Genomic DNA, 14980 nt, shown 5'->3' on the forward strand with positions numbered 1-14980 from the left:
AACCACTGCATATATTCCATCTAACTTGCCCGGTTGGCATGGGTAACAAGGAGTTCCGTGTAGGCAAGTGAGTGTGCTGACAGCGGAGAGGCGGATGGCTCCTTCCCTCTTCTGCTAGCCTTCTTAGTTTCCATGCTGACCACAGAGGAAGAGGCTTCTGGCCAGCATGGAAAAACACAGCTCCATTTATTCTCTGCCAGCATGCTGGGCAGAAGGCAGTATAAAAACAGCAACTAACTTGCTAAGTGGCTTGGAGCTTACATTTCCATGCTAGCTGCACAGGAAGAGGCTGCTCACCTTAGCAGGCTAGTAAAATAAAACTGCTGACTAGTAACTGTGATGGGCTTGTTTCTAAGGTTTATATATTACAATTGTATGTGTTGGTGTTAAGGCTTATCCACTCTGGAGTTTACTTTGTGTTTGTGTTCTCATTTAAGCTGTGTAGTTCACATGATATTAGCCATAAGCAACACCAAACGAAATGTTTCCTCCCTGTAAATTTCAGGTTCACAGGGCTTTCTCTGTGGCAACTCCTAAGCTGTGGAATTCCTTCCCCTAACAGAAGTGCTTCTGCCACCTTCTTAATGTTGTTTTCATTGTATGCTGAAGGCTCACCTCTTTGTCCTGGCCTTTGACCCCGATATATATATTCTCTTGACTGTAATTTGCTTTAAATTATTTTACTACTGGGTTGTTGTTTTTTAAAGATGCAGGAATCTCAGCTAAAGCATCCATGACCATGACAGATGACCGTCCAACTTCTGCTTTAAAACCTCCAAGGAAGGAGAGTCCACAACTTCCTGAGGGAGACTGTTCCACTGTCAAACAGTTCTTACTGTCACCAAGTTTTTCCATAGTCAGAATCTCCTTTCTTAAAACTTGAAGGCATTGGTTTGAGTCCTACCCTCCAGAGCAGAAGAAAACAAGCTTGTTCCCTCTTCCATGTGAAAGCCTTTGAGATATTTGAAGATGGCTATCATATCTCCTCTCATTCTCCTCTTTTCCATGGCTAAACATACCCAGCGCCTTCAACCGTTCTTCATAAGGCTTGGTTGTTGTCGTTATTTTATCCACTGTACTTTTTATACAGCTACAGTCAGTGAAGCCCCATTTTCACACAGTGTACAGTTTATTTGTTTTCCTCTTAGTAGCTGGATGCATAGTTGTGCACCCAAACAGCTGGTGGCTTTGTGGATGCAGGGCGCTTGCAAGAGATTAAAAGAAAACAAAAGCCAGAACTTGATTGAGGAGGGTGTCAGACAAGCACACTCCAACCAAACAACCCAATAATTTGCAGACACAGTAGAAGAAAGGCAGCATGCATGAAATACAGGAGCCTGGGAAGGAGCGAGTACTGTAGCTGGGAGAAAAATGTGTTGTCAATAAGACCAGCTATAGCATACCCAAGAAAGAGCAGCTCATTGCATCAGATTGGCTGTTCTGGTGTGCTTGAACTACCCCAGCCTCACTCCTGCCCTGCCCCCTCAACATCGTGGGACATGGTGGCAAGGCTGCTCCTGGGAAGCCAGGCCCACAGTGGCACCCATCACCATCAGTCCCCAGCCTACTTTGGAGAATGACAGATTGATTTGAGGCAAAGTGACCCAGAGCATGGAGCTTGCCCACTTCAATGGAGACACATCTAGTCTGGTCCAGTGGGCCTCCTGTCCTCCTTTAGAGAAAACCAGGAATGAGCTTTCTGTGGTGAATTGTATTTCACTTACTTTGGGGGGGGGGGTGGCGGCTATAAGGGGTGGATTTGTCTTCAGCCTCTGCTCTGCCTGGTGTGGATTTGGAAAAGACAAGATGAGGGACCTGGGCGGGGCGGGGGGGGGGGTAGTTTGAATGGAGTTGCATGAACAGGGACAGGGACTAGCTGCCTCTGTATACTGTGAGCATACATTAAACATTAACATGTGTTTCCCAAGAGTGGGTGCTGAACAGGAGGTGATAGGGACCTGCTCCAAGGCCTTTGTAGTAAAATCCACATAGATTTCCACTTCCGTGTGCAATTCCTCCAATGGGAATCTGTTGCAAGAAATCGCTCCCAAGAATGAAGCTGTTATATTGGAGTAATTAAAGAACACAATCTCAGGGTTGTGTTTGTACAAAGTTATTTGAGTAGCACACCCTTATATTGCTTTTGTTCTCACTTGGGGAAGAGTTTAAGCAAGGTGAGAACTCCTTGTTATGTTACCAGAGTTGAGCCCTCTGTCTCTTCTCAAGCTGCCTCTGCCTATTTCTTTTCTGGAAAGCAGAACAAAGGAGAGAGCTTGCAGAATAGTCCACAGTTCTTCACTAAGCACACCTCATCTTGTAGGGGAATGTACTCCTGTACATAAAATAGTGTGTAAGTAAATATTAAGGTATACACCAGGCTTCTCCATGCCCAGTGCATGCCAGATGGCTTGGACTACAACTCCCATTAGCTCCAGCTGGCATTGTCAATGATCAGGGATGATGGGAGTTATAGTTCCAAATATACGAAGGGTGCCCCATTGGGAAAGGCAATCCACCTTGGAGTAATGCTCATTAAATGGTATGCAGAGGTGGAGTTTGGAGGCAAAGAAATGGTAGCCTCTCTGGAATCTTTCCCCAGAATTTCAGGAGTCGGAATCAGGAGTAGGTCAGCAATAAAAAACACCAGTGTCCATGGGCATAGCCCCCCATCAAGTAAATCCATAAAAATACTTAACTTTCTGAGGTTCTGCCCCCCTAATATGAAGGCTGCTGTCCCTAACATAAATCCTGGCTACACCCATGCTGGTATCAGTGAAGTTAATGCTTCATTCAAAGAAACCAAAACAATGCAGTTCTAGTGATCCCAGTAATTCTTTCCAGTAGGTCTTGCCCCAATGAGGCAGTCATGAGGACTGAAGGTCCCCACCTTCCCACAGCTGTCTAAGGCTCCTCACCTGGTTTCTTCCCTAGAATGCTAGTGTTCTGTTGTTCTGTCTCCCGTTGTTCCACCCTCTTCCATTTCTCTGCACGTTCTGGGAGACCAGGGAGAAGGGGAGCTGGTCACAGCAGGAGGGGGAGACTCCATGATTCTTCAGCAGTCTGCTTCATTTTTGTATCCTGGCCCCCCTCCTCTCCTTCCTCTGAGTCCGAACCACGCTCTGCCATAGCCTCTTCCTGCTCACTAAATCCTGTTGCATCTTCAGTTCCCGACACCTCCTCGTCCTCCCACTTCTCCCTCTGACCACTCATTGTCATCCCACCACCATTCCCCTGGCTCCGAGACTTCTTCACTTGGGGGTTCGCTTGGGGGCAAAGTCGACTGCCTTGACAATTTAACTTTCCTTGAACATTCCCTTTTTTTAAATAATATTTTTATTGATTTTCCAACACATAATAAAGACAATACAATACACAATACACAAACAAACAAACACATAAACACATATAATTTCAAAACCTTCTTTTCTTAAATCTTACTTCTCCGACTTCCCCATACCTCCCCTTTCTGCATCCCTATTTCAAAATCTCTTCAGCAAGTCCTCTTTAACTGATTACTCATTTTTTTCCCTCCTTCTCTCTTACATAGTCGTTTACAGCTGTAATCCTCTTTTTCCTATACCCTTGACATTTTAGCACTCATAAATTTTACAACAGTTCTTAAGATAATCTTTAAATTTCTTCCAATCTTTCTCCACCGTCTCTTTTCCCTGGTCGCGGATTCTGCCTGTCATCTCGGCCAGTCCCATGTAGTCAATCACCTTCGTCTGCCATTCTTCCAACGTGGGTAGTTCTTGTGTCTTCCAATACTTTGCTATAAGAACCCTTGCTGCTGTAGTAGCATACATAAAAAACATCCTATCTCTCTTTGACACCAATTGGCCGACCATGCCCAGGAGAAAGGCCTCTGGTTTCTTATGAAAGGTACATTTAAGTACCTTCTTTATTTCATTATAGATCATTTCCCAGAAGGCCTTAATCCTCGGGCACGTCCACCAAAGGTGATAGAAAGTACCTTCGGTTTCATTACATTTCCAGCATTTATTATCGGGCAAATGATAAATTTTTGCAAGCTTGACTGGGGTCATGTACCACCTGTAAATCATTTTCATAATATTCTCTCTTAAGGCATTACATGCCGTGAACTTTATACCGGTGGTCCATAACTGTTCCCAGTCAGCAAACATAATGTTATGACCAATGTTATGACCAACATAATGTTATGACCAATACTCTGGCTTCTCCTCAGATCGTATAAATCTTTCGCCTTTTCCTTGAACATTCCCAATCAGCCACTGGTCTCTGGAAATCTTTGGAAGTCCACTCAGGTCTCATTTCTGGTCCAGCCAGAGGTCCTAGCTCTACAAAAAATTGGCTCGGGAAATATCAGTGTAGGGACGGGTATCCTTTCTTCTCTCCCAAAGCTAGGAGGATGAAGCAGCTTGCATTGGCTGCACCCTGATCTCCCCGCTTTCCTCTCTTGGAGCTGCCTTGTTTTCCAGCTGCTCTGATCTGCTTGCTTTTGGATAAAAGCAACATTGATTTCTCTCTTCACTCTGGACATTTGTTTGAGCCAGCAGACTCCAGTAAGCTCAAGTTTCTTCTTTCCATTTCCTGCCCCTTCATCTGCAGGGAGAGGAGGGGAGAGGTGTAAGTCACCAGTCAGACAGCGTGGCAAGTTTTCCGGAGCTTATGTGCCTGCTGGGAACCCCTAGCAGCATCCCATATGTCAAAGAAAGCGCCGTCCAGATTGTTGCCACGCAGGGACATTATTCTGTCCTTTCCTGCCCAAGCAAAGCATTGTGGGAGCTGCCAAGACTCTGAGCGTCTTAAGTGGCAGTCGGACATTTTGGCAACTATTACATTTGAGAAGACCTTAAAAGCCAGAGTGATAGTCCTTGGGAGAAGGAGTCTTCATAGTTCTAGGCCACAGAGGGCTTCATGGTTCGAGCTATGGGCAAGCAATGAATATGTGCTCAATCTCTCTCTGCCAAGGTGTTACTGTTTAAACTTGGTCATTTGCTGTATTGAGGCATCACATCCACCTGGTCATGCGTGGTCATTCATTGGGTTTAGCCTACTTGGTGACATCATTGAAGGAAAGCCAGCATGGCATAGGGGTTCATGTGTGAGACTAGGACCAGGGGAAGAAGAGTTCGAATCCTGACTCACCCCCAGTGCTGATCTGGGGACAGTCACCATCTTTCAGCCTCACAGAGTTGTGAGAATAAAGTAGGGATGGAGAAGGTCATGTACACCAACCTGAGATCTTGAAGGAAGCATGGGAGAAAAATGAAAATATTGTATTCAACCTCTCTGCAGCTGTTGCATGGCCATGTTATCCCATTTCCTTCATAAATTCCATTCTCCCAAGGAAAATGCTGTCTCTTTGCAATATAAATTGAGGCAGTTTTGCCACTTGGTTCATATCTGCTATAACTACCCTGGTAAACACCTTTAGTCGTAAAAGGAATTGGATGTTTCATGTTAGGCTCTATGGTAATAAAAATTATTATTATAAGGTGCTTAGCTCCAGCAGTGGGGTTCATTCCCCGCCCCCCGCAGATTGTTTGGTATCTGTGCTTGCAGGGCATGAATTATTTTGGGGATTTGAAAGTCCCACTGATGTGTGAAGAGTTTGTGGGGAAGGGGAGGGAATCTGCAGCCCAGAATTCCAATCTAGGAGGGGGACAGTGGCACAGGTGCTGTTCATTTCGTAATAATAACAAAAAAAAAGAATATATATTAATATATTCAAGGATATATTTATTAGTGTGTCCAGTTTGATCCAGAAATAAATGTGTAAGCTGACTGTGTGTGTGTGTGTGTGTGTGTGTGTGAGAGAGAGAGAGAGAGAGAGAGAGAGAGAGAGAGAGAGAAATAATGTGTCAGAAAGAATATTTTATTTTGAAATATAGTAGGCACTTGTGAAAAGAAACGCATTATCAGGTCACTTCTTGGTTTAAAAATGGCAAAATGTGCCTCTTCAAACGGAAAAATCCCTCCACACTTGTTGTATTTATACGATGCCCCCAACAGCCTTGTGATTCCTTTTAACCCCTAAAGCTGAGGCAGTGGCACAGCACTGGCAGCTGCCATCACAGAGCTGAAAGAGATCTCAGGGGCTGGCTATTCCATCCCACCCACCCAGCTAATTCAGGAAACCCAGTCCTCCAGCAGAAAACACTGCTGCTCCTGTCCCCAGTTCCAGCAGAGCAGGGCCGTCTTACCCATAGGTGCTAGGGGTGTGGGAAACCCGGGCGCTGGGCTCTCAGAGGCACCAGGCCGATAGTCCGGGGCCCAAAAGTTGAGTTCGGGGAAGAGCCTGCCCATCTGTTGGAGCACCGTGGTGGGCTCTTCTGCTGTGGGTGGCGCTGTGCCACGAGTTCGAGGGCAACCAAGCCAGTGAGACGCTGAGGTGGCCAGCTGGCTCTGCCCTCCTGTGCGCCTGGGACTGGGCAACTGGGGGGGGGCACCGGGCAGATCTTTGCACCCCAGCGCTGCATATGCTTAAGACAGCCCTGCAGCAGAGAGACTGGTCAATGCATAGTCAGCTCAGGTTTAATTTCTAATTAGCTGGTCCATGTAAAAGGTAGCAGGAGCCAGACTCTTTAAGAATTCATAAGATGGGGTGTTTGACCAACATGGTCATAGATTTGAAGTGGAGAAGAGATGAGAGTCTTCCCATGCCTACTTGAATCCCTCTTTCTTCTATTGTGTGCCAAGAATGTCTCCCCCCCCCCCACACACCCCAATAGCCTGCCTTGGAATTGGCAACCGTGAAATGAGTTCACCTCACTTGCTGGCTTGCCACCTTTCCCCAGATCACCCTGGTAGATTGCAGAGTGAACCCTCCGACCTGATATTTGAGCAAAGCTAGTCATGCAAGATCACAGGGCTCCTTCTGCTCCTGTTTGGTATTTCACGCCCCACTATCTGGGCTTCAGGAAAATCTGTGGGTGGTGGGAACACCGGCATCCTTGACACCTTGCTCTCTTCAAGTGAGAGCTGCCATGCAGCCTCATCTGGCTTTCCTCCTTTGTTTCTGAAGAGCAGCAAGAGCTTGGGCAAAATAGTACCATCTGATTGGTGGGAATGGGTTTCAAGGCCTCTTCTTATTTTGCAGACATTTCTGTTCCTAGAATGCATGTGAAAATAACTTCTTTGATGAAAATCCTAATGCCGGATGGATGGGTTGTTGACCTGTGTGGTCAACATCTTTTGGATACTTGCCACAAGCGAGACAATAGCTAAGCCCCTTCCTATGTTGCTGCTTTGATCATCAGCCGAATGCACATTGTTATCTGGGAAGTGGACCCTGGTTGTCTTGCATTTAAAATGGGATTCTGTACACTTAACATTTCAAAAATCCCAATTATGTGATTAACTTATGCAGAGTAATTTGAATTTTTGGCCTTGCCTAATTACTAATCCTCCTATTCCTTCTTTATTCTGCACAAAGTTTTCTTTTTAAAAAATGTAGATCTTCCTCTCCCTCTCCTGAACTCCTGTGGAGCAGGATGTGGTTTTAAACAGCTGTAAGAAAGACACCCAAAAGACAGGTGTAGCAATCACTACCAATCTGTGCAGCTGTCTTTTTTCTTTTTCAATGTGGGTGGGTGTGTTAAGTACACTGTCAGTTAAAGTGAGAAGATGAGGGGATGTGTGTGGAGGTACTCTGGATTTTCACAGAAAATATTTGATTCCATGCCTGCGTGATAATAAATACAAAGTATTCTATTCTTGGGATACCAAAGTTCTCCAAGACTGTAACATGTCTTGAGCAGGGGTGGGGAGCTGAAATGTCTGGGGCCTTCATATGACCCTCAGAATTCTGCCTAGGCCAGACCCCTGATTGGCCCTGCTTTGCACCCTGAAAGTTTTTGCCTGGCTGGAATGTGTCCTTGAACTTTGCAGCTGTTAGAAATCAGTCTTCTAGGGTGGCAGCACTTCGGAACTCCCTGCCTGTTGACATCAGCCAGATGCCTTCACTGTACTCTTTTCTGCACCTGCTCAAAACATTTTTGTTTAGGCAAGCCTATCCAGATATATAGATGTTCACATGTGTTTATCTTTTACTGTTAATTTTAATTATCTCTTAAAAAAATTTCAGTACTTGTTTTTAACTGTTCTTTGCTGATAAGGTTTATATTTCTTGTAAGCAGCTGAGAGGTTTTATTAAGCCAAGTGATGTGTTAATTTTGTTAAATAAAGTAGTGTTACACAGTCTGGATGGAGGATAGAGAGGAGTGTGTGAGTGCAAATTCACCTATGATAAAAAGGTAACATTTACATTTCTTGCTCCACCCACTTTTGCCTCTGGCTCCGCCCACTGCTGGCTTGTGTCCTCCAGAAAGGAATCCTACCCTTGAGCTGCAAGTGGTTCTCCACCTCTCATTCATTCTCTTTGACATAGCAACTTCGTGTTTGCAATATTTATTTGCAAACTTCTACTGCAGGAGAGCTCTACTGTTCGCAGGGTGGGAAGTACTTTGTAATATACATAATGGAACCTGTGGAAGATGAAGGAAAGTGGGCATAAAGAGTGGGTTCAAAGTAATCATGCTTTTTGATACTCCCTTTTAATTTGCTCTCTCTTCCACACACCCTCTTTCTCGCAGGCCTCTCTGGGAACCCCGCGGATCTGGAAAAAAGAAGGCAAGCATTTGGCCAGAACTTCATCCCACCCAAAAAGGCCAAAACTTTCCTGCAGTTAGTCTGGGAAGCACTTCAGGATGTCACGTTAATCATCTTGGAAATTGCAGCCATAATCTCCCTGGGCTTGTCTTTCTATCACCCTCCTGGTGGCGATAATGAAAGTAAGTAACCTGCACTTTCTCTGTTTATGTAGCTTGGCTCCCAGGGCTGCATGAGGGAGACCCTGTGGGGAAATGGCAGACCTTTGGGGAGGGAGGGGTGTTGTGGGGAGAGGTAGTATATATTTTAATGAATGGTTGGTAGTGTGTGTGTATAATGCTATAATGAATCTATGTTTAGGTTTCGAAATGTGTTGTTAGTTGCTTTGAGACCTTTTGCATAACAAATAACTAAGAAATCTGATACAGGCAATATTCATGCCCTACTCTGCCCCGTTCCACCCCCTTTCATGATGTCTTTATGATGTTTGGGGGCTACTTCTGAGTACGGCACTCTGCATGCATGTGCAATCGCACATCATTCTTACAAACCTAAACCAGGAGTTGCCTGTAAATGCTATTACTACAGGGAATCTGTCAGGGATTCTTTAGTAGTGATTCCTGCATTACAGTGGCTTGGACTAGATGGCCCGTGGGACCCTTCCAACTCTGATTCCATGAATTCTATTATTCTATGCTACTGCTAATAATGACAATAGATGCTTCAAGGCATGAAGCCATTCAGCAGGTTCACCACTCCTATCTGGTTGTCACAGCAGTCTGTCCACCTGCTTTTCTTGCCCCTCTGCTCCATTGTGTAAGATTCCTCTGAATTCCACTGGAACAGGAGGCCAGCTGTGTCGAGGTAGGGGAATGCCAAATCTGTGTTGCCCTAGAGCTGCAAACTGGGCACCTTCCCAAGTGGGATATAATCTTCCCACCATGTGGGCCATTGCTTTAGAACAGGGAACCTGTGGCCTTTTGGATGTTGTTGGGCTCCCAACTCCCATTATCCACAGCACAGCCAAAAAATCAGGGATGGTGGGAGCTGGGCCACAGATTCCTCATCTCTGCTTTAGAAACAATGAATGGCTTTAGAAACAATGAATCCTCATCTCTGTTTTAGAAACAATGAATGGCTCACCTTGTAACATAAAGTAGATCCTTCACATTTCTTAGAACAAGTGACTTGCCTTGTAAGATAAACCAAATCCTTCTCATTTCATAGACTTAATAATCTGTGTTCTCGAGAAATGACTGTTTTGGGTGTTGCTGGGTCCAGACCTTCACAGAGTGTAAATCTATGTTAACTGTTAATCTGTGCTGAATTTTCCCTAGCTGAACATTTAATTTTATATTCTCCCTTCTTTGTTCCCTTACCTGATTGAGAGTTAAATCACAATATAGTCTCTCCCCCCCCCCCCCAATTCCCTAGCTGGCAGCCTGGCTGTGTTTTCCTGCCCACTTTCTCGCTTACCCTCTCACAAGTCTCGGCTCCCTAGACCTTCCCCTCTTAACAGTGCCAACTGCAATGAACAAATAACATACAGCTTGATCCAAAAACCTCTGTCAATTAAAGGAGCTACTCCTAATCACTTCAAAACATTCTCAAAGGAGAGCTACGTCCTTTGGCCTGGCCAAGTCCCAGCAATTGAATAATTCAATTTTACCAATGAAATTCAGTGTAGTTGGCTTTAGATGCAGGATCCCGCATCTTTTTGTTATGCTGGTATCCAAATAATTTTATGGACTTGGGTAGAGATCAGTGGCTGAGAAATGGAAACTGTAGTGGAGAAAATGGGGCTGAAATACCACCCCCACCAAATTCTCTCATAAAGGAAAGGAGATATCACTTGTTTCTGTCTTCATTGTTGTCTGTATTGCTGCTGTAAGCTGACAGTTCAAATTGAACCACTTCCCTGACAGTAAGGAGGCTGTGATGGTTGACAGTATTGAACAAGGAAGGAGGGCTGCTGAGCTGAAACACTTGAAAGAACATAAGAGGAGCCTGCTGGATCAGGCCAGTGGCTCCTCTAGCCTAGCATCTTGTTCTCACAGTGGCCAACCAGAAGCCTGTGGAAAACCTATAAGCTTCTCTGCCCACCTGCGATTCTCAGCAGCTGGTACTCAAAAGCATGCTGCATCTGAGAGTGGAGGTAGAGCAATAGCCATCATGGCTAGGAGCTGTTGATGGGCCTGCCCTCCATGAATTTATCTCATCTCAGACTTTCCCTCCCTCCCAGGAGATACAGCCCAAGAATAGTTTCGAGCACAAGGGAAGAGACACTGTTATGGTCAATCTGATATGTAATTAGTCAATTCTCGAGCAGAGTATTTCTCATTCACAGAGATAAGGGAAGGTGGGAAGAAAGCCATTAAATGTACTTGTTGGTGTTCACTCATACTGTGTCCAAAATTAAGAGCATGTAAGAAAAAACAAATTATTCTTACTTGAAATAATTTTGTAACAGCATTAGCAAAGATGTTTTAAAAGCATAGGAAGGGTGATAAATACATTGGGATTAGGTGAGTGCTGACCATTGACTCTAAAACAGCCTTCACCAACCTGGTGCCCTCCAGATATTTTAGACCACAACTCCCAACAACCCCAGCCCTAAACTATGCCTTAGTAGCCTCTGGTTAGGAAATAACTGAGCCATGACTTACTGATTTTGGCTAGCTTGTGATGACTCTTCTTGCTAACCTGTGGGTTGGTACCATTATCCAATGGTATTTACTGCACTATCAGCATCTTGACTTAGCCTTCCTCACAGTGGCTGTTTCCTACAAAATCCATCAGTTAAGAATTCCACGTTGAGTAAGACCAATGATTAATTCAATCCAGTGTCCTGTGACTGACAGAGACTAGACGGAATGCAGGAAAGAGCTTGAGGTTTAAGGGAGTGGGGAGTTTGTATACTCTTACTGTCATGGTAGCAGCCAACAATCTTCTTGTCATGCACTTGTTCTGCTTCTCCTGTCTGGATCTTATCTAGCCCTTGAATGATATTCCTACTCTGGAACTTTTATCTTTGGAGATACTCTAAGGCTTTGATGATCACCTTGGCACTTTGGGAGTCCTTTATTTTTATTTTTCATCTGTTTCATCTGTTATTCTAAAGGCCTCCACAAATCCTGTGAACAAGAGTTTTATAGATTAACAGTGCACTACATAAAAACAATTTTTCATGAAAGCTGGTAGTGGCTGATTTCATTGAGTTGCTCCCTACTTGTTTTCTTGGGAAATCTAATGATGGGATGGATCTCCATCTGTGCAAGATACCATCATAGAGACCAGACAAAAATTCAAGTTCCTCATTCACTTTTCCTGCCCTTTCCTTGTGGATGTTACATAGGCTTACTTTCATCCGTGATGCCATCCCTCAAAGGAGAAGTACTGTTAAGACTTTAAGGGATTTCCTCATAATGGAAATTATCCTTGGCATTGATATTTTTTGTTCCCTGTTCTCAACAGTTTGCTCCCCTCCAGCTCTATTCTGCCTTCTTTTTGTGTGTGATATAATAGAACAGCTCATGGAATCAAGTTGTGCACACAGCAGCAATGATTTTTGATATGGGCATTGTTAGCTTTTTCTTGTGTTGTTCTCTCCCCATCCCCTTTCTTTTCTCCTAATAGTTTCTAACCTCTTGGCTTACCTTCATAGCTACAGTGGTGCATTGTTTATTTCAGCAATGAAAAATGACTCCAAAATCTGTTTTCTGAGTGGTGATTTAGAGCTCGATATTCTATGCTTACATTAAATAGTCGTTTCCAGTGAGCATTACATTGCACTCATTGCACTGAATTTCATTTGGCATTTCACTGCCAAGTCATTTTGGGGTTTTTTGTAAAATCGTTCCATTCAGTCTATCCTTATCATCCTACAGCATCATTTACAATGCCTGCAATGCTAGAAATATGTTCCCCTCACTTGCCAGGTGAGTGTCACAGTTTGTGACATGACTAGACATGGAGTAGTCATGTCTAGGGCTGGGCCGTGGGCAGACATTTGGAGCGAGTCAGGAACTGGGAGTCCAGACTGAAGAGCAATTGGGATGAGAGAGGGCAAACCCGAAAGCAGGACTGAAGGCCAGAAATTCATAACATACCAGAGCAAAGTTGCACCGAAACAGGAAGCTCTCTTACACTCTTTCCTGTCCAGGAGGAACCAATGGCCACCCTGGGAGGAGTCAGTCCAGAAGGTCCTTCACTAAGAAGCTGTAGTGACAGTGATAGGCACAATGTCTCTTCCCTAGAATTTATCCTGCTGCCCATGTTGCTGTTTCTTATTGCCGTGTTCCAGGCCGTGTCCCGGGTCATAATATTTTGAGGAGGTCATCTTGCTTGTCTTGAGTGCAGCAATATCCACAGGGCCATCACTTTAGAAAGCAGGATATTTACTGTGGACACACACCCCATAGTGGTCAAGAACTGTCAAGCAGCTGATCTAACCATTTGTCATTGGTAGTTGCTTAGCAACATAAATTAAGCTGCCCTCTCTCAGCCTGGAAAAATGGTTGGTCCGGGAGGGAAGAAGACAAGGGAGAAGGGCAGTGATGAGGAAGTATTAGGAGTTGGGTAATAGCATGGGGAGATTCCAGAGGATCCATGGTGTTTCCAGGTCCAAAGCTCAGTCCTGGAGAACTTCCATTTATGCTTGGCTATCCCAGATTATAGCCTGATTCACTAAGACAGACAGACACCGCACACATCTCTCGCAATTATTGTCCATGGATCCAGATTATTTCTCCTGCCCTCAGTTCTTCATCTTTTCATGTGCTGTCTTCCTTCTCCTGTCCTTATCTAGCTCCAGGAAGCTGCGCCTTGAAGGATATTCCTACTTGCCCTTCCTTGAAAACCATTTTTCTTTGGAGCTGCTCAAAAGCTTTGGTGTTCACCTGGGCACTTGAGGAGTCTTCCAGTGATTCCCATCTTGTCAAGTGTGTCTTAGTTTCTCCTTGAGTCTTTTATCTCTTGGAGCCTGAGTGCTGGCTTAAGTTCCTCTCTGGGCCCGTATCCTGTTCAGCACTTGGTTGGTGTTCCCTTTGACAAGTGGCCCTGTGTCCTGAATCCTGGCCCCTGTGTATTTTTACAGGCCTTAGTCCTCGCCTAAGGCATATCTTGAGTCTTGATCTTAAATTTGCTTTTAGCAGGGCTGTGCAGGAGCTGTTTTTAATGTGGCTGCTCTATAAGGTCATCCCGTGGGTGGACTATACCAATTCTCTTCTGACTACTACAATTTTCACTGATTTTTCTGGGACTAAAGTGACTCACTGTCCTACAGTTCCACAAACAACTTTATAGCCTTTAAGACACACACATACACACATAGAATGCAGCATTACAATGGCTGCCTTCTATACCTCTGCCACATAAACTGATTTTATACAGTTAGCAGTTTTTGTCATTTCATTGTTCTGATCTCTGGTACTTTTGAGTGAATACCATCTGTTCTGTGTGACTTATTGCTGTCTAGCTTATCAATTTGCTCTTAAATGTCTCTTATTGAAAGATCAATTTGTGACAGCGCTTTAGATTTATTGCCGAAAATGTGCCACTTTTTCAGCTGTACTTCTTAATTTAGGGCCTTCTATCCAGTGATCTCTGAGCCCTAAGGCATTCCAAAGCCCCTCTGTAAAGTAGCTGATTGTGCCCTGTTATTAAAATTGAATTAGGGAAATGTTAAATTATATGTTAACATATCTTATATGGGATCTAAAAATTAATTCCAGACATATTTTATTGGCATATGGATATAGGGGAAGGGAATGAAAATGCTTTTTCTGTTAAGTCTCTCATAAGTTGTTAAATCCCTTATATCCCTGCCTGATCACTGAGGACTTCAGGTGAGTCTGTGTTAGTTGTTCCCATGGCTCAGGTACATGACTGGTACCCACTAGGAGCCATGCATTTAGTAACGTGAGCTCTATATTATGGAACTGCCTTCCAGCTGAGGTCAAACAGGCCCCTCTCTGCTTAACTTCCAGAGCCTAATGGTTTTTAAATCATCATCATCATCATCCAAGCAGGCATTTTTATTGACGTCTGATCTTATAGTTTTAACTGATTTTTATTTTTTGCATTGCATCTTTGTAAGGCGCTTAGAGACTATTGCCATTATGGGAATATATAAATTGTTTGAATAAATGGATATATATTAAATTCACAGGACCTCCATTAACTCATTCTTCTCCAACTTGGAACTCACCAGATGTTATTTGTCATGTTCACATGTCTTGGTCTTAACCTGCCTGCAGTCTCCCACCATTCTTGGCCATGAAGACAGGGGTTGATGGGAGTTGTAGTTTAAATACCTAAAGGGCACCAGCTGAGAGAAGTCTACTCTAGATTGCTCCCACAAATCACTCCCATGACTTCATGTGGG

At 44.2% G+C, this 14980-nt stretch overlaps 1 protein-coding gene across 10 annotated transcripts in view; it reads left to right on the top strand.

Moving 5' to 3' along the window:
* ATP2B4 (ATPase plasma membrane Ca2+ transporting 4) overlaps positions 1 to 14980 on the top strand; it is a 167087-nt gene that overhangs the window by 91768 nt on the left and 60339 nt on the right. For all 10 annotated transcript variants that reach the window (XM_077928960.1, XM_028734184.2, XM_077928965.1 and 7 more), the window contains one exon: positions 8580 to 8777. In XM_077928960.1, the coding sequence (XP_077785086.1) occupies positions 8580 to 8777 (198 nt within the window). The remainder of the gene's footprint in view (positions 1 to 8579; positions 8778 to 14980) is intronic.

This window comes from Podarcis muralis, chromosome 5 (assembly GCF_964188315.1).
Source record: "Podarcis muralis chromosome 5, rPodMur119.hap1.1, whole genome shotgun sequence".
NCBI classification, from domain to species: domain Eukaryota; kingdom Metazoa; phylum Chordata; class Lepidosauria; order Squamata; family Lacertidae; genus Podarcis; species Podarcis muralis.